Source organism: Plecotus auritus (assembly GCF_963455305.1).
Source record: "Plecotus auritus genome assembly, chromosome: 2".
NCBI lineage: Eukaryota > Metazoa > Chordata > Mammalia > Chiroptera > Vespertilionidae > Plecotus > Plecotus auritus.
Window position 1 is genome coordinate 161,669,464 of NC_137771.1, and position 24,109 is coordinate 161,693,572.

General features: G+C 50.0%; 1 protein-coding gene across 1 annotated transcript; it reads left to right on the top strand.

Annotated features, from left to right (window-relative positions):
* Window positions 1-11,070: 11,070 nt before the first annotated feature.
* Window positions 11,071-22,180, top strand: TIGIT (T cell immunoreceptor with Ig and ITIM domains; the record flags this gene model as incomplete). The annotated part of the gene is made up of 4 exons (XM_080655993.1): window positions 11,071-11,134; window positions 12,038-12,367; window positions 17,425-17,525; window positions 21,944-22,180. The coding sequence occupies 4 exons, from the start codon at window positions 11,071-11,073 to the stop codon at window positions 22,178-22,180; spliced, it is 732 nt and encodes a 243-aa protein (XP_080512119.1).
* Between the last annotated feature and the right edge of the window lie 1,929 nt (window positions 22,181-24,109).

Sequence of the window (24,109 nt, forward strand, 5' to 3'; positions counted from 1 at the left end):
TTTCTGCGAAGGGCCACTTGGATATTTTGTTATTGCTGATAGTATTACAGATATCTCCCATTTTCTTCCCCTTTACCCCTTCCTCCCAACCCCTACCCACCGCACCCCAGGTCTTCACCACCCTATTGCCTGTGTCCGTGGACTATGCATATAAGTATGTAAGTTCTTTGGTTTACCTCTTCTTGTCCCCCCAACCCCACATCGAGGTATGTCAGTCTCCATTTAGATATCTGTAACATCAATTGAGGGCCATACAAAATTATCAACTTAAAAGTTAACCTGCTATACTTGGTCAAACATTTAATTAACTCACCCCAGGGCAGGGCCAGACCAAATGATTTCACGGACCTTAGCGGCCTTCCGCCGACGTTCCCCACCCCTGGGAGAGCGAGCCTAAAGGAAGAGGAGCCCAGGTGGCCAGCGCTGACCTTGGAGGCTTGGGTTTCTGATGCGGGTGGACATGGAGGAAGCCAGGCCACGCGGGGCTCAGCCCTGCAGGAAACCTTCCCCTGGCAGCGCTCTTCGCCGAGTGCAGGGGGACGGCGGGGGTGGGGGGGAGGGTTGGCTGCGGGAGGGCGCGGGTGCAGGCCTCACTGAGACCCAAATAGAGGCCGGAAGGCTGCACTTCCGTGTAGACCCCTCCTCACCCCCTGGCAGGATGCCATTCGGACCTCGGAGCATGTCTCGGCTCTCTTTGGAAGTGTCCGCTCAGACACTCCGGAAGGGCAGCTTCAGTTCCTTAGGGCTGAGCCGGGATGACTGCGGGGCACCATCCGCCCCTTCCAGGGCCCTGCAGCCCCACGGAGGCTGGTCCCCCGGCTGTTTGCAGAGGCGCATGGAGCACTTGTTCACCGCTTGACCTGCATAAAGGAGCTAGCAGTGCACATGACTCCCCACCCCGCCGTGAGACCAGCGCCCTAGGAATCAGTCACTCCTTTTTCCTGAGCCTTGTTCACACCGTCCCTTGAGTCACAGACCATCCGCAGCCACCATATGCCTTGTTTTCCATAACACACGTTTGTAAGCATTCTGTTTAAGCGTGCCCGCGTGTCCCATCCTGCCTCGGAGCTGTCGCCCAGGAGCCGTGGACCTGCCAGCTGGGTGGACTCTCCCCGCGCTCTGGCCGGGCTTTGGCTGCACTGCCGGTTGTTACTGCTCCCACGTTGGACCTTACGTTATTCGGGCGTAATCTCCTTGCTCTGAGGGGAGACATTCTTGCTCCATCCACACCACTACCGCTTTCACCTTTTACCTGGAATAAATAACTATCCTATAAATCGTCCTCTGCTCGTCTCTACCAGTCATTGGCACTTCGAGCTTATTCTACATTTTACAATATTTTTGTTTGGGCATTAAACTTCCTAATTAGATTGTAAACTCCTTGAGTAAACTTTCTCTTCTTCATATCAACCATGGTGCCTCGCATAGCTGTTTCGCATAGTTAAGTGCTCAATATTTGTTGACTGACTGACGTGGAGAAATGTGTCAGCTGTTAGACTTGTTATGACAGAGAATCAAGCAGCCTTAGCTCAGACTAGAACTGCCTGTCCAATATGAGGAAGCTGGCTAAATACTGAAAAGCTCCATTAATTATTATGACATTTAAATTAATTATATATTTCCAACTGTATTTTTTCAGTTGCATGCATAATTATTATTACACTAAACAGTATTTATACTTAAATGTTTAGTAGTTCATGTAAGCGACTGAAATTAGTAATGCTTTACAGCCAAATGAAATTCATTTTTAATTGTTCCCTTCTCACAGCCTTGCTACTGGCAATTTCTCAGGTGCAATGTGCACTTTCACTTAATCTCCCTATATCAGTTCAGATGTGTTGAAAGACTGGGTGCTGAGTTCAATCCCGCAACAGGCAGGGGCCGCCCGCTGGGTTCTTTGTCCTCCTGCTCCCCCATCCTTCCTGGTGCCTTCCTTCTCCCAGCTGCATTTGAACATTTCCTTTCTTTTAACTTTAACTTTTTTCTTTGACTTTTGAGGTGGAAAGATAATTAATACCCACATTCCCATCACCCAGATTTACCAATCATTTTGCCACCTTTTCTTCACTATTTTTTAAGGACTTAAGAATTATAGACGTTATGACATTTTACACTTAAAAATTTCAGTAGAAATCTCTAAAACATTTTTTACTACACAAATTATGATTTTCCCCCTGTATAAGTTTGCTAGGGCTGCCATAGCAACATACCACACACTGGGTGGCTTAAATAACATATTTATTGTCTCTGTGGAGACTGGAACTCCAGATCAAGGTGTCAGCAGGGTTGACTGCTTCTGAGGCCTCTCTCCTTGGCTTGCAGATGGCCACCTTCTCACTGTCTCTTCCCTTGTTTGTCCCTCTGCCCACATGCCAATATCTCTGTCCAAATTTCCTCTTTTTATAAGGACAGCAATCATACTGGGTTAGGACCCACTGTAAAGACCTCATTTTAACTTAATCATCCATTCAAAGATCTTATCTCTAATTACAGTTACATTCTGAGGTACTAGGAATTAGAACTTCAACATGTGAGTTTGGGGAGGGGAGGGACACAATTCAGGTCATAATACACACTTCACCAAACTAGTAATAGTTTATTCATAGAACTCATGCTCAATCCATGTTTGATTTCTTACAGTTGTTCCCAAAATGTCTTTGTTTAAACCAAAGGTCAATCAAGGACCATGAATTGCATTTGGCTGTTATATCTTATAAATTTATGTTAATCTAAAACAATCTCCCTCCCCACTTTTTCTCCCCACATTGTCTTGTTGAAGCAATTGCCCCACATTTTGCGTTTTTCTCTGCTTTGTAGTGAAGTAATTTAACTTGTTTACCTATGTGCTGTATGGGGTTTCCTATAAACTAGATGTTAGGACTAAAGGCCTGATTAGATTCAGGTTATACATTTTAGGCAAGAAGATTTCATAGATTATATTGTACCCTTCGTATTGGGTCCCATTGCACAACATAGTGTGTCTGGTTGTTCAAATACAAGTGATGTTTGGCCAGCCAGTGTGGCTCAGTGGTTGTGTGTCGATCTACGAACCAGGAGGTCATGATTTGATTCCAGGTCAGGCCACATGCCCAAGTTGTGGGCTGGATCCCCAGTAGGGGATGTGTAGGAGGCAGCTGATCAATGATTCTCTCTCATTATTGATGTTTCTGTCTCTTTCTCCCTTTCCCTTCCTCTCTGAAATGAACTTAAATATATATAGATATGATTTAAGTGATGTTTAGATTTAGTCCCTGGATAGAGTGGAGGCAGCTTGATCCTTGTTTTGAGCAGTTACATGTCCCCCTTTGTGGCAGCAAGCAATCCCTGAGTGCTGCCTTGGCACCTTGGAACGTCAGCGTTGCCATCACATTTCATGTAATGGTTTTGGTTTCTATTGGTGATTGGTAACTAAATCAACTATTCCGTTCCCGTTTACCAAATTTATTCTACATTTATTAGCTGGAATTATTGTGCGAAGGAGCCGTTTCCCTCAGCAACTGGGACTATTTAATTACCCTTATATACAGTTCCAAATGGAAAGACAAAATAAATGCTTTTAACTTTAATTACCAATTTTCAGAACAAGCAGCTGATGTAGTAACTACCTCCAATAGTGACAAATGAGGCTTGGTTTTTTTGGGGGGAGTTTTCTGTTTTGAGAGTGTCACTTATAGATTTATGGCCTTTAATATATTCTTATAGCCATTTTTCTTTTTCACAATTTAATTGGCCCAACTCTGGCCCAATTGTGGCACCTACAAATTAGTCTGGTCTTTTTGACATGATCCCATTAATCTTTGAAAGATATTTATTTCCTACGAGAATGAGATACCCCACATTTGCCTTGTATATTCCTTGCCCCAAACCTGGAGTCAGCCATTTCCCTCAGAAACTCTGGTTCCTCAGCTGTGTTCTGGCTCCTGGAGTATTGTTGTTTTTTCAGTTCTTTCAATGGGCTTAGCTAGACAATATGTATATTCTATTAAATCGTGGTTTTGCATTGATAATTCAAATTTAGCATTACAGGGTTTTACTTACTTATTTTAATTTATACTTCTATTTTCTCTTAGTCTGAAGAGCTTGGTTTTAAACAACTTTAATGTTGTTACTTATTTGTTGTTTTGGTATTTCAAAATAATGATGCCATTGCATGAATAGAATATATTTCTTATCCTAAAATATATCCTGCTAAGAAAATAAAAGATTTAAATTTTAAATTCAGTTGAAATGATTATCTTCTCTGTGTGATTATGTTATCTATATATATAAAACCCTAATATGCAAATAAACTGAATGGCGCAACAACTGTCGCTATGACGTGTGCTGACCACCAGGAGGTGCATGCAAAACATGACAGGCATCGGCCATGGTGGGATGGTGGAGCAGGTGAGTGGGGGCGCCAGACCCAGGCGGGGCTCCGATCGCTGTGATCAGGGTGAGCCTCTGGTGGTTACTGAAAATTCTTTGCTCCTGCCCAGTGCTCACATCTGAGGGCTTCTCCATCTCCCCCTGCTCCTGAGGGGCAATCGGGACAGCAGCTGCTGCTCACACCTGTTGCTGGCACTGGTCCCAATCGCTCTGCACTGTCGTTGGGTGCAAACGGGGCTGGCACTGTCAGCACGTGAAAGTGGCTGCGGGAGTGGGGCTGCAGGCAGACAGGGGACCAGGGGCTGCAGCGGGAGGGGCTGGGTGGGGGCACAGAGGATGGGCCAAGACCCAACACAGCCTTGTGGCCCACAGTTCCTTTCAAGGTGCATGAATTTGTGCACTGGGCTCCTAGTTAATTTTATATGCAATTAGATTACTTTGTTTCTTTTTTTCTTTCAATTTTAAGGATGGACTAGCTTTTTTGTTCTTATACAATACATATGTTTTGAATATGTAAAAGAGTTACATGTCTTAGAAGTTAAAAGCTATACCCAAATAAGTTTCTCTTCCATCTCAATGCCCTCCTCCCACTCCCTTTCCCACTACCTAATGGTAACCAATTAAAAAATTATTTTCTGGCCCTGGCTGGGTGGCTTAGTTGGTTGGAGTGTTGTCCCATTCACCAAAATATTGCAGTTTTGATTCCTGGTCAGGATACATAACGAGGTTGTGGGTTTGATCCTGGGTCTGGGCCCATATGGGAGGCAACCAATTGATGTGTCTCTCTCACATTGATCTCTCTTTCTCTCTCTCTCTCTCTTTCTCCCCTTTCCCTCCCTCCCTTCCCCTCTCTCTAAAAAAAATCAATAAAACCATATCCTTGGGTGAGGATTAAAAAAAAGTCTACAGTGTTTCTTACTATAAACATAAGCAACTTTGTACTCATATATTTATTCCCTTTTATCCCTTTCCACAAAGGTAGCCTATGGTAGCATAGTTTTGGCACCTTGCTGTTTTATTTAAGAAAGCCTCTGGAGATCACTCCACGTCAACACATTGAGATGCTCTCATTCTTTGGTTGCCTAGTTTCCCATTATGTGGAGGTAACAGTTTATTCGGCAAGGAACTTGGTATCATAGTGTATTCAACCAGGCCCCCATTGATAGACATTTGAGTTCTTTCTTTTTTTTTTTTTGCTAGTACATATAATGTCTCAATGAATAAATTTGTGCATATGTCATTTCATATTTGTGCACTTATATCCTTAGGACAGATTTCTAGAAGTAGGACTCCTGGGTCAAACAGTAAACACAGCTGAGATCTGAATAGATATTGACAAAATCGAATTTAAAAAAGTTATATCCTTTTTTTATTTTCACAGAAATATATGATAGCACCAGTTTCTCTGCAGCCTCACCAGTAAAGCATATTGTAAAAATTTTGATTTTTTGCTAATTTGGTGGGTGAGAAATGGTTTCACAGTGTAGTTTTATTGCATATCTCTCTTTTATGACTGGGACTTAAAGAACATTTGTATATATTTTTCCAGGAATTGTCAGTTCATGCATTTTGATCTGTTCAGTGTTCTTGGTCTTTTTCTTCTTGATTTCTAGAATCTCTTTATGTTAAGGAGATGAATAATTTGTTTGTGAATTAAGTTCCAAATATTCTTTCTAGCTTGCCTTTGTCATTTGACCTTTATGATTGTTTTAAAGGCAAAAGCTTTTATCTTTAAAAAAAAAAATAAAAATGTATGTAGTCAAACTCCTCACAAAATTGTATTTATAATTCTAGTTTGAATCCTAGTTAAAAAGATTTTCTCTCCTTCCAGGCTTTAAAGGAAGTCATCTAGGTTTTCCTTTAGAATTTGTATGGTTTCCTTTAAAAGTATATTTGGATAGATAATTCATTTGAGTGAAGTTTTTTTTTCGTGTGTCTTTTGCACATTTCTGGTCAATTTATTCCTACGTATTTTATCTTTTTTGGGGCTGCGATTGTAAATGGGATTCTCTTCCAAAATATCTGTTAACTGGTTAATGTTTGTACATAGGAAGACTATTTATTTATTTATTTATATTAATCTTATATCCTGCAAATTTATTTTTGTGTGGGTTTTTCCCCCAATTGATTCTCTTGGCTTTTCCATTCATATAAGCATCAACAACTAGAAATAGTTTTATATCATTATTATTTTTAATCCTCTCCTGAGGCTATGTTTTTGTTGATTTTAGAGAGAGGAAAGAGAGAGAGAAAGAGAGAGAGAGGGGAACATTGATGTGAGAGAAACATTGATGGGTTGATACGTTCACTTGAACTTCCATTCCAATCTTTGTGGTCCTCAATGCTGAGGACTCTAGGGAGTAGGAAGCAGCAAGTAAGTTCAGGGTGGAGGATACTTTCTCAAGGCAGACGGGACTAGGCTGGATTGATAGTATAATCATGTCTAGGGAGGGGGAGGAATAGCAGGGAATGACGACGGAGGTGGGTAGGGCTATGAAGGGAGGTGCAGGCTTCTTCCCAAAGATTCTTCTGACTCTGCATTCCAACCTCGGCTGGGGGGAGGGGGCTCTCTATTTTCACAGCTGGGAAGGCAAAGTTCCCATAGTCCACTGACGTCCTTGGCAGCCTTTGTCAGGGAGGTCCTCAGAGTCACCTCACTGGAGGGAGCTTGGGCTAACAGACAGCAACCCCACCCCCAAGTTCTCCCATATACATTCACCGCGAGCCACTTGCAGCCAGCAAACCCTGTGGCTCACAGACTTAAAAACGCTTCAGGTGACAGACATTCCTGTCACGCTATCTTTGATTTTCTGAGGCAGTTCTCTCCACGAGGGGCTTTCAATGCCTCCCTCCCCCCTCCCCCCATTACTCAGATGGCTTCACTGAGGTGGCTTTGCTATGACAAATGGTGGATGGGGGAGAGGGGACACAGGACACGCTCTTCTGGGTGCCTGGGCAGCTGTGTTCTCTTCTCTTTCCCCGCCCTGTCTCTGCTTCCACAGGCCTCTGCGGACCTGCAGGCCTCAGGGGCCTCGTGCCCTCTTCCTTTGGCCACAGACAGCCAACCACCAGGAGGCGCTGGGCTGTGAGACAGAGTGAGAGCCCTTGGCTGAGAAGGTCACCAGCCCTGCACCTGCAGGACATGCACTGGGTTAGAGGCGAGGAAAAGAGGGAGAAGAAAGCCTTGATATCCCTGAACTCCCCCGCTAGGGGGAGGACTCAAAGACACAACTGAGAGTGGTCTGTGCCCTGAGAGAACGCTAGGTAGTGTCTCCAGGGCATAAGTCACAGGTCTCATGGAAAGTGCACCCTCTCTCAGCTCTGTTCCCAGTTCCCTGATCCCTGTCCAGCCACAGGTTTGCAACTGCAACGGATGGAGTGACTGGGCTCACGTGGGGCTCCTGGGGCTCGGGGCAAGGAAAGGCTGGGCTGTGAAAGGACTGCAGGGGGCTGGGGAGTGTTTTACATCCAGCCCTTCTTCCCCTTTACATGCAAATGGAGTCCCTTCCTCAGTGCCCACACCCATCCAGCTGCCTCAAGACTAACCAGATCTGGTCAGCCCACAACCACAGCAGTATCTCAGGGTGGGGGGATGAGAAAAGATAAACCAAAGAACTTGTATACTTACATGCATAGCCCATGGCACAGACAATAGTGTGGTGAAGGCCTAGGTGGGGTAGGAGCTGGGCAGAGGGGGACATAGGGGGGGGATGGGGGCAACTGTAATACTGTCAACAATACAATCTATACTAATAAAAGGGTAATATGCTAATTAGACTGGGAGACCTGGGAGACCTTCTGGACAAAGCCATGGTGGCGGGGCCGAGGCAGAGGCGGTTAGGAGGGGAGGACAGTTGGGGGTGATCAGGCCAGCGGGGGGGCAGGCAGTTGGTGGTGAGCAGGCCGGCAGGGGGGGCCAGTTGGGGGTGAGCAGGCTGGCAGTGGGGGGCAGTTGGGGGTGATCAGGCTGGCAGGCATGTGAGCAGTTAGGAACCAGCGGTCCCAGATTGCGAGAGTGATTTCCGGCTGCCAGTTTAGGCCCAATCCCCTGTGGGGTCCCAGATTGGAGAGGGTGCTGTCCAGGCTGAGGGACACCCCCCCACCCCCTGTGCATGAATTTCGTGCACTGGGCCACTAGTATATATATATTTTAAAAAACAAGGGCAGAAAAACTATGGCGGCTCCTTTTAGAACTTTAAAATGGAAATGTGAGTCAGAATCTGACTGACCACAGAGGTTCATGCCGTGCCACTGCTTCCACTGGCCCTCACGGCTCCGGTGGCCCTGGGAGCTCCCAGTCCAGACCTGCGCCTCGGAGCTGTGCTGCTGAGCTCTGTGCAGCCACTGCTGAGGTGGCCACACCAGCAAGGCTTCCAGGCAGAGTCCCACCCAGTGGGAGGCTCCAAGAGGGACTTCTGGGAGGTTCCCTGGGGAGAGTCTTGGGTCATTCACCTCCCTCCCAGGCCTCCTCTGGGTCTGGCTGGTCCACTTCTCTGCAGGAGCATTTCCTCCTCACAGTCTTATATCAGATGCACAGGACAGAATGAAGAGGTTGCGTAGAGAACTTGGAGTCCAGAGATCAGGGAACTTGGAGTCCAGAGATCAGGGTTTTTCCTGGCAAAACACATTGCATAGATAGAGAGATATTCTTCTCTGATTTCTCTTTTACTTCCTTAGGCACTGTTATTATCAACACTGTCATTGATGTATGGACCCCTTCCTGTGCTCCAGGCACTGTGCTAAACACCACCTCACATCCGTTCACTGAATCTTCACAAGGACCTTATGAAGGGCAGGCAGGGGATGCTATTCTTCTCACTGCAGATGAGGAAACGGACTCCTAAGGAAGTTGAGTAACTTTCTCAAGGTCACCACACCAGGATGAATCTGGACCCAGGTGTTTCTTAGGATGCTGTTAGTCAATCTACTCACTTAAATTCTTGGGGATGAATCTGGACCCAGGTGTTACTTAGTCTACAGTCTGTTAATCACCTCAAATGTCTCTGGAAAGCATCATTCATCAGGTCCTCTTTGGACTGATTGCTTAGAAACAAATAGAACAATTCTTTAACTATCTCCCCCCCCCCCCCGCCCCACCCCCTGGTCTAAATTTCTTTGGATTCCTCATTATCGAAGACAGGTCCTGCCTGTATGGTTTCCAGCCACCTCACTGCAGGAACACAGGCTGTGCATTTATGGTAGCCCGAACCCCAGCATGCCCCTCTCAGTGCTTGAGCCCCACTGGCCGCTCTTGGCTTTCCCTCATGGCTCCTTTGGCTTAGCAACCAGTGGGCTTGTGAACCCCACAAGTTCAACCTCAGCACCTTCCCTTGGACACACATTAGGTACTGCTGCTCCTTTAGCTAAAGGGATTGTGATTGTTGAAAAGGGTGGAGTTGTATCTTGATGTGAACCTGGAAGGACAGGTTGAATTTGGAAAGCCAGAGAAGCTGGTGAGGCATATATTGTCTAAGGGGCTGGAGGTGGGCTAGTGGGGTGGTGAGTGGGTCGTGGTGTAGAGTTGGGAATCAGCAGAACCCAGGGAGGGGAAGAAGCTGGTCTGAGACGAAGCATCAGGGGAGAAGGGGACAGGAGTCTGGACAGTGTGGAAGCTCAGGGGCTTGGCTGGACTGGAGGGGGCAGAGCTCTGGGCTTCAGAGGCTCCCCTTGGTGGAGCTATTTTCAGTACATACACCATGGAGTATGTCCAAAGGAGCAGCGGTGAGCCCTGGAGGAAATGAATGTGGGCCCTCCACCTCCTCTCCCCAGAGTGTGGCTTCACTGGAGAGCAAGCTTTGACTAAAGTGTCTCATATCTCCAGAGCCTGCGGTCAAGTCTGGTCCTTTGTAGGCACTTGGGGATTTTCAAATAAATGAAGGGAGGGAGGGAGGGAGGGAGCGATAGAGGAAGGGAGGGAGGGAGAGAGGGAGGTATAGGATGACTCAGCAGTAGGATTTGACTATGAAGTGGAGCTTCAAGCAAAGGTCAAGTGATTTCTCTCCAGGGTCAGGCGTTCCCAAGTTTCATGGGGTTGCCATGCAGAAGAAAACTCTCTTTTCTGGTCTCCTCCGATAACACTGGGTCAGAGAGATTAAGCCAGAATTCAACAAAGTCTCAGTCCAGATAAACAAGAAAGAAGATATAAGATTCAAGAAGAGGACCTCATTCAAGGAAAGTGTGGCTATGTTTGTCCAAGACTTTGTCCCACCCAAGTCTTGTCTCTGTAGTCACTGCCTCTTGCTCACTGGCTCAGAGTTCTAGTGCAGTGCCTAGCCTGAGAGTGCACACACTTAAGTTTCTCTCAGTTCTGCACATCTTTAGTAGGGTGAAGTCAGGGAACCCCATTGGTAACAGGTTCTATAAAGCCTGGGCATGACACAGTTGCCTTGAACTTGTTAAATAAAGGCTGATTAAAAAAAAAAAAAGTGCAGTCAGAGAATTTAAATGAGTAGATTGACTAACAGCATCCAAAGACCATATCGCTGCTTATTTTTTTAAAGTGTTTCCTTCATGGTCTTTCTTGTGGCTCGCTGCGCAGTTTGGGTGCTTGTTGAGAACGGCATCTGTCTTTGGTTTTGCTGAACTTGGTGTTTCCGAGACCCTCTCTCCTCATAGGCTCAGTTTCGCCTTGCCAGCTGCACTCGGCCAGTTTCTGTGGCAGAGGCGGCCACATCTGCTTCCTGAGGCCCCCTGGGCAGAAGCATGCAGTGGTGTCTCCTCCTGATCTGGGCCCAGGGGCTGAGGCAGGCTCCCCTCCTGGTGTCAGGTAGGGACTGAAACTCCAGCCTAGAACCCGAGGAAGCGGGAGAGCAGGGAGGCGGCAAGGGGAGGCAGGGAGTGAATGCTCTATTGGTCTGTGGGAAGGAAACCACAGTGTTCAGAGCACTGTGCCCCGCTTTTCTCTTCTGAGAAGAAGGCACAGGTTTGTTCTGGCGGCAGATGAAGGGCTTGGGACAGGGGGCTGGGGGGGGGGGGTAGGGGGGGGAACCTGACTGGCCAACCCCAGAAAGGAAGCAAGGGAGAGAAAGGGACTAAGCAGGAGGGTGACGCATTTACTTGCACAAGTTCACTCCTGCCCCTTCGTCCTTTCTTCTGTGGGTCAACATGTTTTCTTCACATATTCTAGAGATCCTAACATTTTAGATTGAATCCGTGATACATCTATTTCCTTCTGTATTAAAAGGGGGCACAAATATTTAAAAACGGCAGTGTTAGTTTTTGTTTTGCTTTTGAGCCATCTGAGGGTGGTAAGTGCCAAAGGGTGGTTTTGCGTGGAGACCCAGTTTCTCTCCAAGGCTCCTTCCCTTGGAGTTCATGAAGGGTTTTCCAGGCACCCCAATGGCAACCAGCCAAACAGCCAGGTTTTACTTCAAAGGATAGTGTGTCCAGCCCAGCCCTGGGCTGCTGGAAGATACAGTGAAACGGAAGCAGTGGCTGCCAGGGTTTATATTGTAAAGTGAGCAGCTGAAAATCACCCATGAGCTGGTCATGACGCTAGATCCCAGCAGAGCCCCTGGGATGCGCTCCGTCTCCGGGCGGGGGAGTGGCGGTAGGCCGGAGAGGCGACCATGCCAAAAGCCAGTTCTGGTCCCAAAGCCCCTTGGATTTCTATGGGAAGGATCGGGCCAGCTGCTGACCTGGACTCACGCGTGCTTTCTCCCTCCCCTAGGAGCCATGACAGGCAGAATAGGGACCATGGGGAACATTTCTGCAGAGGAAGGTGGCTCTGTCACCTTACAATGTCACCTCTCCTCCACCACGGCCACGGTGACTCAGGTCGACTGGAAGCAGCAGGACCAGTTTCTGGCCATTCATCACACTGAGTCCGGGTGGTCCATCTACCCGGCTTTCAGGGAGCGAGTGGTCCCCCGCCCCAACCTGGGCCTCACCCTGCAGTCGCTGACCACAAACGACACAGGGGTGTACTCCTGCATCTATCACACCTTCCCTGACGGCATTTACAGAGGGAGACTCTTTCTGGAGGTCCTACAAAGCTCAGGTATGCCCTCTGGAGCAGAGCAGAGGACGAACCTCATCCTCTAGGATGGAAAATGCATCCCTGCCATGCGCAGTGGATCAGAGCCACCCAACCCTGCTCACACTCACATCACCTGGGGGCTTTTAAATAACGTTGGTGCCAGCGCCCATCCCACACAAATTCAGTAGGAATCTCTAGGGGTGGAGGCAGGACCTGATAGATGCTAGGAGAATCCCTGGTGATTCGAACGAGCAGCCAACGTTGATAACCACACTCTTGGGTATAAAAAGGACATTTTATGTGTATATATTGACTAGAGGCCTGGTGCCTGAATTCTTGCACGGGTGGGGTCCCTCGACCTGGCCAGCGATTGGGGCAGATCAAGGTCATGTCGCCCAGTCCCAGGGCCCATCAGGGGTGGCCAGCGAGGGGGAGGGACCAAAGGAGATTGGCCAGCCATGAAGGTTGGCTGTGGGAGCGTACTGACCACCAGGGGGCAATCTGGAACCCCTTGAGGGATGTCCAACTGCCAATTTAACTTGGCGGTTGGACATCCCTCTCACAATCCAGGACTGCTGGCTCCCAACCGCTCACCAGCCTCTGCCTGATTGCCCCTAACAACTTCTGCCTGCCAGCCTGATCACTCCCTAACTACTCCCCTGCCAGCCTGATCACTCCCTAACTACTCCCCTGCCAGCCTGATCAACGACTAACTGCTCCCCCCAACTGCCCTCCCCTGCCAGTCTGGTCGCTCCCAACTGCCCTCCCCTGCAGGCCTGGTCCCCCCCAACAGTCCTCCCCTGCAGGCCTGGTCCCCACAACTGCCATCCCTGCAGGCCTGGTCACTCACAACTGCCCTCCCCTGAAGGCCTGGTCCCCCCCCAACTGCCTTCCCCTGCAGACCTGGTCCCCACCAACTGCCCTCCCCTGTAGGCCTGGTCACCCCCAACTGCCCTCCCCTGCAGGCCTGGTCTCCCCCAGTTGCCCTCTTCAGCTGACCTGGTCTCTACCAAGTGTCCTCCCCTGCAGGCCTGGTCCCCCCAACTGCCCTCCCCTGCAGACCTGGTCACCCCCAACTGCCCTCCCCTGATATCCTGGTCCCCCCGAACTGTCCTCCCCTGCTGGCCTGTTCTCCCGCAACTGCCCTCCTCTGCTGGCCTGGTCACCCCTAACTGCCCTCCCTGATGGCCTGATGGCCCACAACTGCCCTCCCCTGCAGGCCTGGTCTCTCCAACTGCCCTCCCATGCTGGCCTGGTGCCTCCCAACTGCCCTCCCCTGTAGGCCTGGTCCCTCCCAACTGCTCTCCCCTGCAGGCAAGGTCCCATCCAACTGCCCTCCCCTGCAGGCCCGGTCCCCCCACAACAGCCTTCCCTGCAGGCCTGATCTCCCCAATTGCCCTCCCCTGCTGGCCTGTTCTCCCGCAACTGCCCTCCTGTGCTGGCCTGGTCAACCCTAACTGCCCTCCCTGATGGCCTGATTGCCCACAACTGCCCTCCCATGCAGGCCTGTTCCCCCCAAACTGCCCTCCCCTGCTGGCCTTGTCTCCTGCAACCGCCCTCCTCTGCTGGCCCGGTCACACCTAACAGCCCTCTCCTGCAGGCCTGGTCCGCCCCAACTGCCCTCCTCTGCAGGCCTGGTCCCCCGCAACTGCCCTCCCCTGCTGGCCTGGTCACCCCCAACTGCCCTCCCCTGCTGGCCTTGTCTCCTGCAACCGCCCTCCTCTGCTGGCCCGGTCACACCTAACAGCCCTCTCCTGCAGGCCTGGTCCGCCCCAACTGCCCTCCTCTGCAGGCCTGGTCACCCCCAACTGCCATCCCCTGCTGGCCTGGTCTCCCGCTACTGCCCTCCTCTGCTGGCCCGATCCCCTCTAACTGCCCTCCCTGCTGGCCTGATTGCCCACAACTACCCTCCCCTGCAGGCCTGTTCCCCCCAAACTGCCCTCCCCTGCTGGCCTTGTCTCCCGCAACCGCCCTCCTCTGCTGGCCCGGTCACCCCTAACAGCCCTCCCCTGCAGGCCTGGGACTCCCCCAACTGCCCTCCTCTGCTGGCCTGGTCACCCCTAATTGCCCACAACTGCCCTCCCCTGCAGGCCATCTTGTGGTGGTCATCTTGTGTCCACATGGGGGCAGCCATCTTGTGTTTTGGAGTTACGGTCAATTTGCATATTACTCTTTTATTAGATAGGATATGGTCATCTAGAAAACGTTCTCATTTCTTAGGTTAGCATGGGTCATGCAGATTAGAATTAGGTCCTAAATTTATAAGGGATTAGAGCTGGTTAGAAACAAAACTGTGTGCTAAGTGTAAATGTACAATAATTTGCATTTTAGAAAGGTTTTTGAAATTTTTTTCAATTATAGTTGACATGCAATATTTTATTAGTTTCAGGTGAACAACATAGTGATAGGCATTTGTGTACTTTATGAAGTGATCACCCTGATAAGTCTAGTACCCACCTGGCATCATACACAGTTATGACAAAATCATTGACTATATTCCCTGTGCTGTACTTTACATCCTTGTGATTGTTTTTGTATCTGGCAATTCTATATCTTAACCCATTCCCCTTTTTCATTCATCCTCCCAACTGGCAACCATCAGTCTGTTCTCTGTATCTATGAGTTTGTTTGTTCATTTATTTGTTTTTTTTTTGTTGTTGTTGTTTTTAAGATTCCACATATAAGTGAAATCATGTGGTATTTGTCTTCATCTGTCTGACTTATTTCACTTAGCATAATACCCTCTAGGTTCATCCAAGTTGTCACAAAGGCAAGATTACATTCTTCTTTATGGCTGACTAATATTCCACTGTGCCAGTGCACCACATCTTCTGTGTGCATTCATGGACACTTAGGTTGCTTCCATATCTGGGCTATTGCAAATGGAGCCACGATGAACATAGGGTGCTTAATATCTTTTTGAATTAGTGTTTTGAAGGTCTTTGGATAAATACCCAGAAGTGAAATTGCTGGGTCACAATGATAGTTCTATTTTTAATTTATGATCATTTACATTTGTTCGTGCTTCATAGTTTCCAAAATAACCTCACGTCTGTTATCCATCTGGACACTTGAACCCGTTGTCTGGACGGAGGGAAAGGATTCTGACTGTATCTGAGAGACAGTGCAGTGGAGTGGTTGTGAGCTCAGGCTGATGCCGGGCAGTCGATGTCCTAATCCCGGTGCTGCTGGTGACCACAGACAGGATTAGGTAGCCGCTCCGTGCATTGCTTTTCTCCCCTGTGAAAGGAGGCAGTTGTCAGACCTGTGAGGTGCTGAAGGGACTGAATTACTCACTACCAGCAGACGCCTGTAGGACGGCACCTGGAACATGCATGGGAAGCACCATGTACCTCAGCGATGACTGCACTGCCTGTCTGACTGAGGCAGTGGAAGCTGAGGCTGGCAGTGGCTCAGAGCATTAGTGCTGACTTTAACACAGGTGTCTGGTTCCCGGAATGGCGTCCTCTGAACTTCTATTTACTGATTGTGTTAGAGATTAAGCTTTATGAGTTGGCAAAATCTGTGAAACTGTTACCTTATAGTTTCTTTTCAAATGCTTTGCTTCCACATAGGGCAATTATGCATGCGGAGAAGAGCCTACATATTTTTCTGTTCTGTGGACAGCCCTCTGCAGGCCCTCTGCCCCCTGCCACTGCCCTCCATGACCCCTCTGCTCCCCGTCTGTCCCCGCCCCCAGCCTGTGGCCAAAGCAGGAAATGGAATCCTCAGGGCAGGAGAAGCTCGTGCTGGGGGTTTGGGCTCCCTCTCCTACCCCTCCTGATTAAGCCCCTATTAGACTGTGGGCCCTGCCCTTGTTCTAATAGGGGCTTAATCACAAGGAACAACAACAGCCTGTAATTATTGGAATCGAGAGTCTAGGTCAGTGGTCGGCAAACTCATTAGTCAACAGAGCGGCAAACCGCAGCTCGCGAACCGCATGTGGCTCGAGAGCCGCAGTTTGCCGACCACTGTTCTAAGGGATTGCATTCCTAGGCCACCTTCCTGGCAAGCGCAGCCCTTAATCAGAGGGAAGAGGGCCTGGCCTCTGCTACGCCCTCCTCTTTTCTCCCTGGGCACCTGGGTTCCGCCCGACCTTCTGGGAAGGAGGTGGAGATGGGGGAAGCGGCCTGGAAACCTTTCCCCCTCAGCAAGCTGTCCTATTCCTCTCACACGCTCCTTGGATAAAATATCATCTCTTCAAAACCCCTTTCCTGCCTCTTCCTCCTTCCAGTTACATTTTATGTTGGTAGACATTCTCTTGTTCATACTTTAACTCATATCACAAACATTGATGAAGCACCTGTTATGTGCCAGGTGCTTGATAAATATTTGTGGTAGGGCCTGGCCAGCGTGGCTCGGCGGTTGAGGTCACAGTTCCATTCCTGGTCAGGGCACATGCCTGGGTTGTGGGCTTGATCCCCAGTAGGGGGCCTGCAGGAGGCAGCCGATCCATGATTCTCATCATGGATGTTTCTATCTCTCTCTCCCTCTCCCTTCTTCTCTGAAACCAATAAAATATATATTTAAAAAGAATCTGTGGTGTGAATGAAGGAGAACAGTAAAGGAAGCAGCCCCAGGACCTTGCTCCCGCCAGGTCTCACCGCCCAGCAGTAATGTGTCATAGGCTTAAGGTGAAAGGTTATGTGCTCTTTTTCTTTTTTGCACTTTAATATTAATTTTATTTCAATTTTTAAGTTAAAATGTTCCTACCAGTATGATTATAAATATGAAGTTTAATAAAAGAAAAATTTCCTTTTCCATTTTTTCGGGACGTTACTATTTGTTTTATTTCATGAGTATTACCCAAAGTGACGTTGTTGAGTCGAGGAGGGGGGTTAACAATGGTCTGTTCTGGTGTAAACCTGTGAGGTACACAACGGCTTGCATGTCAGTGGTTCATGGTGGGCCAAGCAGATGGTCTGTTGTCCAAGCAGCTGGGTTAGTGGTCCAGTCCTGTGGCCGGAGAAAGGCCTGGCCAGCCCCCACCTCTGTGCCCTGAGCTCAGGTCTCCCTGGGAAACGATTGCCCTTTGCTTCTGGCCTCAGTCCATTTCCCTTATTTTGTCCTCCCTCTAGGCACTGAGCACCGCGCTGGCTTCCTGATCCCGTTGCTCGGGGTCCTGTTGCTGGTGGCCATCTGCACAGTGGTCACAGTGGTGGTCACGTTGGCCAGAAAGGTAAGACTCTGGACCCCACGCCGGCCACCCTGGCCCTTTCAGATTCTCCTTCTGTCCAGAGACAGACATGGATGGGACCCCCCACTGCCCTTCGTGCCTTTTTCACGGTCCTTGTTCTGCCTTTTGGGGAAGTTGTTTGCATCCTTCTTCTGTGCCTTCCCTTATCTGGGAGCGCCTGAGAGGTTGGGCCTGTCTCCTTCCAGTCTCGCTGTCACCTGCAGTTCCTGGTTGCTGCCTGACCTTCGGCCAGTCCCCTGGGGTTTGATTTACTTACTTCGGCTGTGATGCATCTGGGGCATCTACTCGGTGAGAGGGATGGTGCACATCAGCCCGTTTAGTGTTAACAGTCCTTCAGTGGCGCAGGGCTGCCCACAACCCTGCGGGATGAGAAGTAAAGGAGGACGAGGACCCTGTTTTCACATCAGGACCCTGGTATACGACTTGCCCAGGCTTAAGCCTTCTTTGAAGTTCTGTCTTTCTTTTCTAAAAATTTATTGTTGACTCTATTACATATGTTCTCCCTTCCTGCTTTGCCTCCTGCCCCCAACCCCCCCTTCCTCCCAGAAGTTTCATCTCCCCGGCGACAAGGTGCGGTGCCGGCCTGCAGTGGGGAGGATGCTCTAAATGCTGCTGGAAGGACCTTTGACTCTCACTTTGCTTTCAGTTGCTGACAGATCTGACTCCTTTTCTCTTCCGTGCACCAGAGGGGTTTAGCAAAAGCCACCCAACCCCCCATAATCACTGCTTACCCCACACTTCTCCAATGTCAGAGCCGTGGCATCAGCTCACAACTCCCTCCATCTGTGTCCCGTCCCATTTTGCCCCTGGGGTGGGGTCCCTGTTCCCATCCAGCGGTGAGGGCTCTCCTTCCACATTCCATCCAGGGCCGTTCCCAGGACAACTGTTTTAGTGCAGGCCCAGGAACTAGAGCCTGACTTGTGGATTCTGGCGAAAGGGATTTCCCTGAACGAGCTCTCAGGTGAAGGTACTGAAGGAAGCAGAATGGGTGAGCAACGCTCCACATGATGTGGTCTCGGCTGGAGACTTGGTTGAAGCAAGACTTGTATGTAGAGTTGGTTGCATCCTGAGGCAGGGAGCTGGCCTTTTAAAAACCCACCTTCCTCAGTCATTGGCTGCAGGCTGCTCAGCAGGGAGGGTCCAAGAGCAAGTCTGCAGAGAGGGGCAGCTGTGAGCCGCTCACAGCCTATACTCCCAGGTCTGGGGAGTGGGATCACAGGTCAGGTACTGAGGATCTGAGCGGGGCACCAAGAGTGCTCCCCACAGACCCCGAGAGCCAGCAGATTGCAGTCTTTAGGAATATGGTGTTGGAATCAGACAGACCTAGGTTGGAATCCTGGCTCTACCATGTGAGTAGCTATGTCACTTGCTCAGCTCAGCTTTCTCATCTGTAAATCAGAAATAAGTATGGAGCTGCCTTTGTGGGGTTGCAAGAAAATTTAAGTCAAATAATTCAACTAAGCCACTTGGGCATTTTTCGTGGCATACATTAATAGCCATCCTATCTAATAAAGAGGTAATATGCAAATTGACTATCACACCATCACAAAGATGGCGGCACTCACAGTGGAGGTGGGGTTTCCTTAACAGAAGATGGTTGAGCCCACAGCAAAGGCGGGGTTTCCTTAACACAAGATGTCTGCATCCACAGTGGAGGCTGAGTTCCTGTAACGAGCCTTAAGGAGCAATCAGCAGGGACCTGAGGCTGCGTGGCACTGGGCCGGGGCAGGGGACCTGAGCCTGCGCCCCCTGCCTGGTGGGGCTTGACAGGGAACCTCAGGCCATGCCCCCAACCCCAGCATCAGGCCGGGGGACCTCAGGCTATGCCCCCCACCCAACAGGGCTTGACGGGGGACCTGAGGCCATGCCCTCCACCTGGCGGGGCTTGACAGGGGACCTCAGGCCACGCCCCTCACCCGCAGGGCTTGACGGGGGACCTCAAGGTGCGCCTTTTGCCCCGGTGCTGGGCCGGGGGACCTCAGGTCGCGCCCCCCACCCCGGTACTGGGGGACCTGAGGCTGTTCCCACTGCCCAGTGGGTATTGATGGGGACCTGAGGCTGTGCCACCCACCTTGGTGCCGGGCCAAAGGACCTCAGTCTGCGCCTCCCGCCCCGGCGCCGGGCTGGGGGACCTGAGGGTGTACCCCCTGCCCAGTGGGTATTGATGGGGACCTGAGGCTGTGCCACCCACCTTGGTGCCGGGCCAAAGGACCTCAGTCTGCGCCCCCCGCCCCGGCGCCGGGCTGGGGGACCTGAGGGTGTGTGCTGGGGGACCTGAGGCTGTGCCCCCTGCCCGGCGTGCACTGAGGGATCTGAGGCTGTGCCCCCCACCTGGCGCCAGGCCGGGGGACCTGAGGTTGCGCCCCCTGCCTGGTGGGGCTTGATAGGGGACCTGAGGCTGTGCCCCCCACCCTGCAGGGCTTGACAGGGACCCTGAGGCTGTGCCCCCCACCCGGTGGGGTTTGATGGGGGACCTGAGACTGTGCCCCCTGCCCCCCGCCTGGTGCCAGGCCAGGGCACCTGAGGCTGTGCCCCCCACCCGGTGGTGCTTGATGGGGGTGGGACTGGCCAGGTCTGGGTCACACCCAATGGGGGTGGGCCCGGCTGGGTCTGGGTCTTGTGTGATTTTGAGGCGCTCACGGGTGAGCAGGGACTTGACTCTGGGTTTCGTGGAGTACCCCAGACTCTGACAGGAGGAAGATTTTCGTATACATTTTACTAATCTTCTTTCATCTCTGACACTTCTATTACAGAGAAAGGGCAAATAGCAATTTTAAAATATTTTCTCTAATTAATTCTTATAAATATACTAGAGGTCCGGTGCACAAAGTTCGTGCACTGGGGATGGGGTGTCCCTCAGCCCAGCCTGCACCCTCTCCGATCTGGGACCCCTCAGGGGATGTCCGACTGTCGGTTTAGGCCCGATCCCGCAGTCAGACATCCCTCTCACAATGCGGGACTGCTGGATCCTAACCACTCTGCCTGCCAGCCTGATCACCCCTAACCACTCCCCTGCCAGCCTGATTGACACCTAACTGCTTCCCTGCCAGCTTGATCACCCCCAACTGCCCTCCCCTGCAGGCCTGGTCCCCCCCAATTGCCCTCCCCTGCAGGCCATCTTGTGACAATGTAGGGGGCGGTCATCTTGTGGTGGCCATCTTGTGATGACGTGGGGGCAGCCATCTTGTGACAACGTGAGGGTGGCCATCTTATGATGTGAGGTCGTGAGGGTCAATTTGCATATCACCTCTTTATTATATAGGATGTTCTTATAATTATTATACACTTTATTTATCATAGCACCTCATAATACCTGGTGCTCAATAAATATTTGCATTGCATGGATCTACTAGACCAGTGGTCAGCAAACTGCAGCTTGCCGACCACTGACCTAGACTCTCGATTCCAATAATTACAGGCTGTTGTTGTTCCTTGTGATTAAGCCCCTATCCCAGTGGTCGGCAAACTCATTAGTCAACAGAGCGGCAAACCGCGGCTCGCGAGCCACATGTGGCTTGCAAGCCGCAGTTTGCCGACCACTGTATTAGACTAAATGAATGATTGTTATCTGCCAGGCAGCTGTTGGCAAGAGTGCCCCCAGGGGACCTTCTGAGAGGTTCAGCAGAGATGGCTGTGTCCAGTGCCAGGACCATGACTGCCAACCCACTGTCCTTCTCCTCAGGTTCTCCAAGGGGGCAGTGTTTGTCCTGCAGTCCCAGCTGTGTGTCATCAGGTGGCTGTGCCACTTAGCAAGTGGACATCTGGGTCTGGAGTTCAGGGCAGAGGCCTGGACTAGTGTGGGTGGAGATTTGGGAATCATCAGAGGGAAGAGGGTGGTTGTAGATGTACATTTAGATAAAGTGTCTCAGAGAGAGTGTTGAATGTGAGAAAGCAGAGGGCAGAACCCTGGAAACCCCTTTCATTGGGGAGCTGATGTGCAAGCAGGAAAAAAAGCAGGGCTGGCTGAAGGTGCAGATGGGTTCACAGGAGGAGGAGGAGAATCAGGGAGAAGGTGCCGTGGAAGCTGGGGAAAGAGAGCATTTTAAAAAGGAAGAGGTCATCAGTGTGTGGGGTGACAAAGAGTAGAGAGAAGCGGGGTGCAAGCTGCCTCACTAGGCTTCGTGAATAGGGAGGAATGGTGACAGGTGCATTGCATGTGTAGGAAGTTTTGTTTTGGTGGAGTGGTTAGTACTGAACTCCAGTCGTGACAAAACTGAGAAAGTAAGGGTCAAGAGATTGGTGTTGGTAAGAACACAACTTCACGTGTGTGTGTGTGTGTGTGTGTGTGTGTGTGTGTGTGTGTGTGAGAAAGGAAGAGAGAGATCATTATAATTACTTATCAGTTGGGGAGTAACTTTTGAATTACACCCCTACATACTCTGTCATTTGTTTGTTTTTAGAAGAAATTTCTCAGAATTCGTTCTGCAGAAAGTGGCCTCAGGAGAGTGCCATGTGGACAGGAGGAATGGGGGCTCGGCGTTCCAGCCTCCCCTGCAAGCTGTGTCTGGGCAGAAGCTGCAGCTGCCGGCTCATGCCGAGAGCAGAGGGACGATGACTATGACGAGCCGCACGACTACTTCAACGTCCTGAGCTACAGAAGCCTCGGGGACATCAGCTTCCCAGCAGAGACTGGTTAGCGGCCAGGGGCATCTTCTGGGAGACACAGCCTGACTATGCTATTACAAACGGGTTGTGGGGTCTGCACTCTCCATCACTGGGGTGTGTGTGTGTGTGTGTGTGTGTGTGTGTGTGTGTGTGTGTGTATGTGTGCGCGCGCGCGAATGATTGCCATTCTCATCCCTGTCTGCATTTCCTCTCCCCTTCCCTCCCACTCCATTGTGGCAGACCCGGTGAGCAGCTTGAGTCTTGATTATGAATGCAATGTTGAAAACAGTGTGACCTGATTTTGAGGTCTGGCAGTTTGAGCCAATTCTGTGGCTCTGGACAATGTGTTCCTCCTAACAGCACTGGGCGGGGGCTCAGGTGACAGAGTTTTGTGGGGGATGATGATGACAGTGTGATTGCAAAGCCACATTCTTCTCATTTCTCACTGTCATTTCCATCAACAGTTACACATTCAAGGCATTTTAGGATTAAGGCTTGGTCCCAGCATCTGAGGGGAGAATGGAGGATGACTAAACCATGGTCTTGAGTCTCAGCCCTTTGAGAACTTCCCATTAAGTGGGGAGATAACATTCCCATGGAAAGGTGGTAAGGGGTAAGGATATAAGACCCGGGCCTGTGGGAAGATATGCCAGTTTGGCATGAGGTGGTCAGGATAGGCATACCTGTGGTGAAGTGGCCCAGGAGGATGGGGAACAAAGGGGTCGGTCTGGTGAGAGCAGGTTTTTACCCAAGGAACTTGTGGAAACCAAAGTCGGGCGCTAAAGCCTCATAAGGAAGACCCTGGTACCAAGGGAACCAAGGAGACTTCAGATTCTATTCTCTGGGCAGCGATTCAAATCTCCTCTTGTTGGACCTACTCAGCGTATAGTGATGGGCTATATGGGGGCTTCAGGCTCTTCCAGCCATGCACTGGGGGAGCCATGGAAATGGTGCATGCTCACCGGGGCCTGCATGACCTTGTGCAGTGACCCACGTTTTCTCGGTCAATCCAACACCAAACTTTGAAAAAAGAATCTGTTTCCCACTAAAAGGAAAACCTAGATTTTTAAAATAAGGACTCTTCCTAGGGAAAAATATAAAATGAAGGCGATAGTTTCTAAAAATGTACATCTCCAAGCTAACTTCTCCGAAGGCTTACATTCAGCCCTGGCCTCTTCGTGCTGGAGTTGGGTGGCATCGTAGCTGCTCATTTCTGTTCAGGTGGTATTTAGGCTTTTATCCTCCCACTGTCTCTCAGGGAAACAAGGAGGGAGGTTGGCTCACAGGTGAGTGATTTCCTTTCACGGGCACAGGAACCAAGAGAGAATGTGAGGCAAAGCTGTCTCCTGCCAGCCATTAACATAAAGCATTGCCCTGCTCCCCAAGAATCAGGCTGGTTGAGCAAGAAGACAATTGAACTCCTACTCCTCCTTGCATTTTTATTTTTATGTTCTCACTTTTCAACCAAACAGGTCTGTAGTTAGGAGCAATGAGCTGAAATCTGTCCAGAGTGCCAAGTTGTTTGAAAGAAGGGAGACACATGAACAACACTGTTATTTGCCATGGCAGTCAGTACACAGCACTTTTCTTGCAAAACTAGTGCAAATTTGTTGGCAGTAGAACACAATTTATGGACAGGAAATGAATGAAGATGCAATGATGAAAAGGGAGTGTTGTTTTGCTTTGATGGAGATACATATTGGGTCGAGGTAGACTGAGAGTTGGGTGTTATTGAACATGATTGTGGCAACTGGAAACATTTACAAATACTATTTGGAGTTAATAAAAACACAGAAGGACCCAGAGATGTCATAAGTGGGACAGGTGACTAAAATGAGATTGAATTCAACAGAAAATAAATTTTAAAGTGGAATTCAATGAGCTAGATTTTCCTTGGAGAACCAGAGGAGACAATCCCGTCAAAGCCAAATTCCTGGGGTCACTCCCAGTCCAGCCCAATA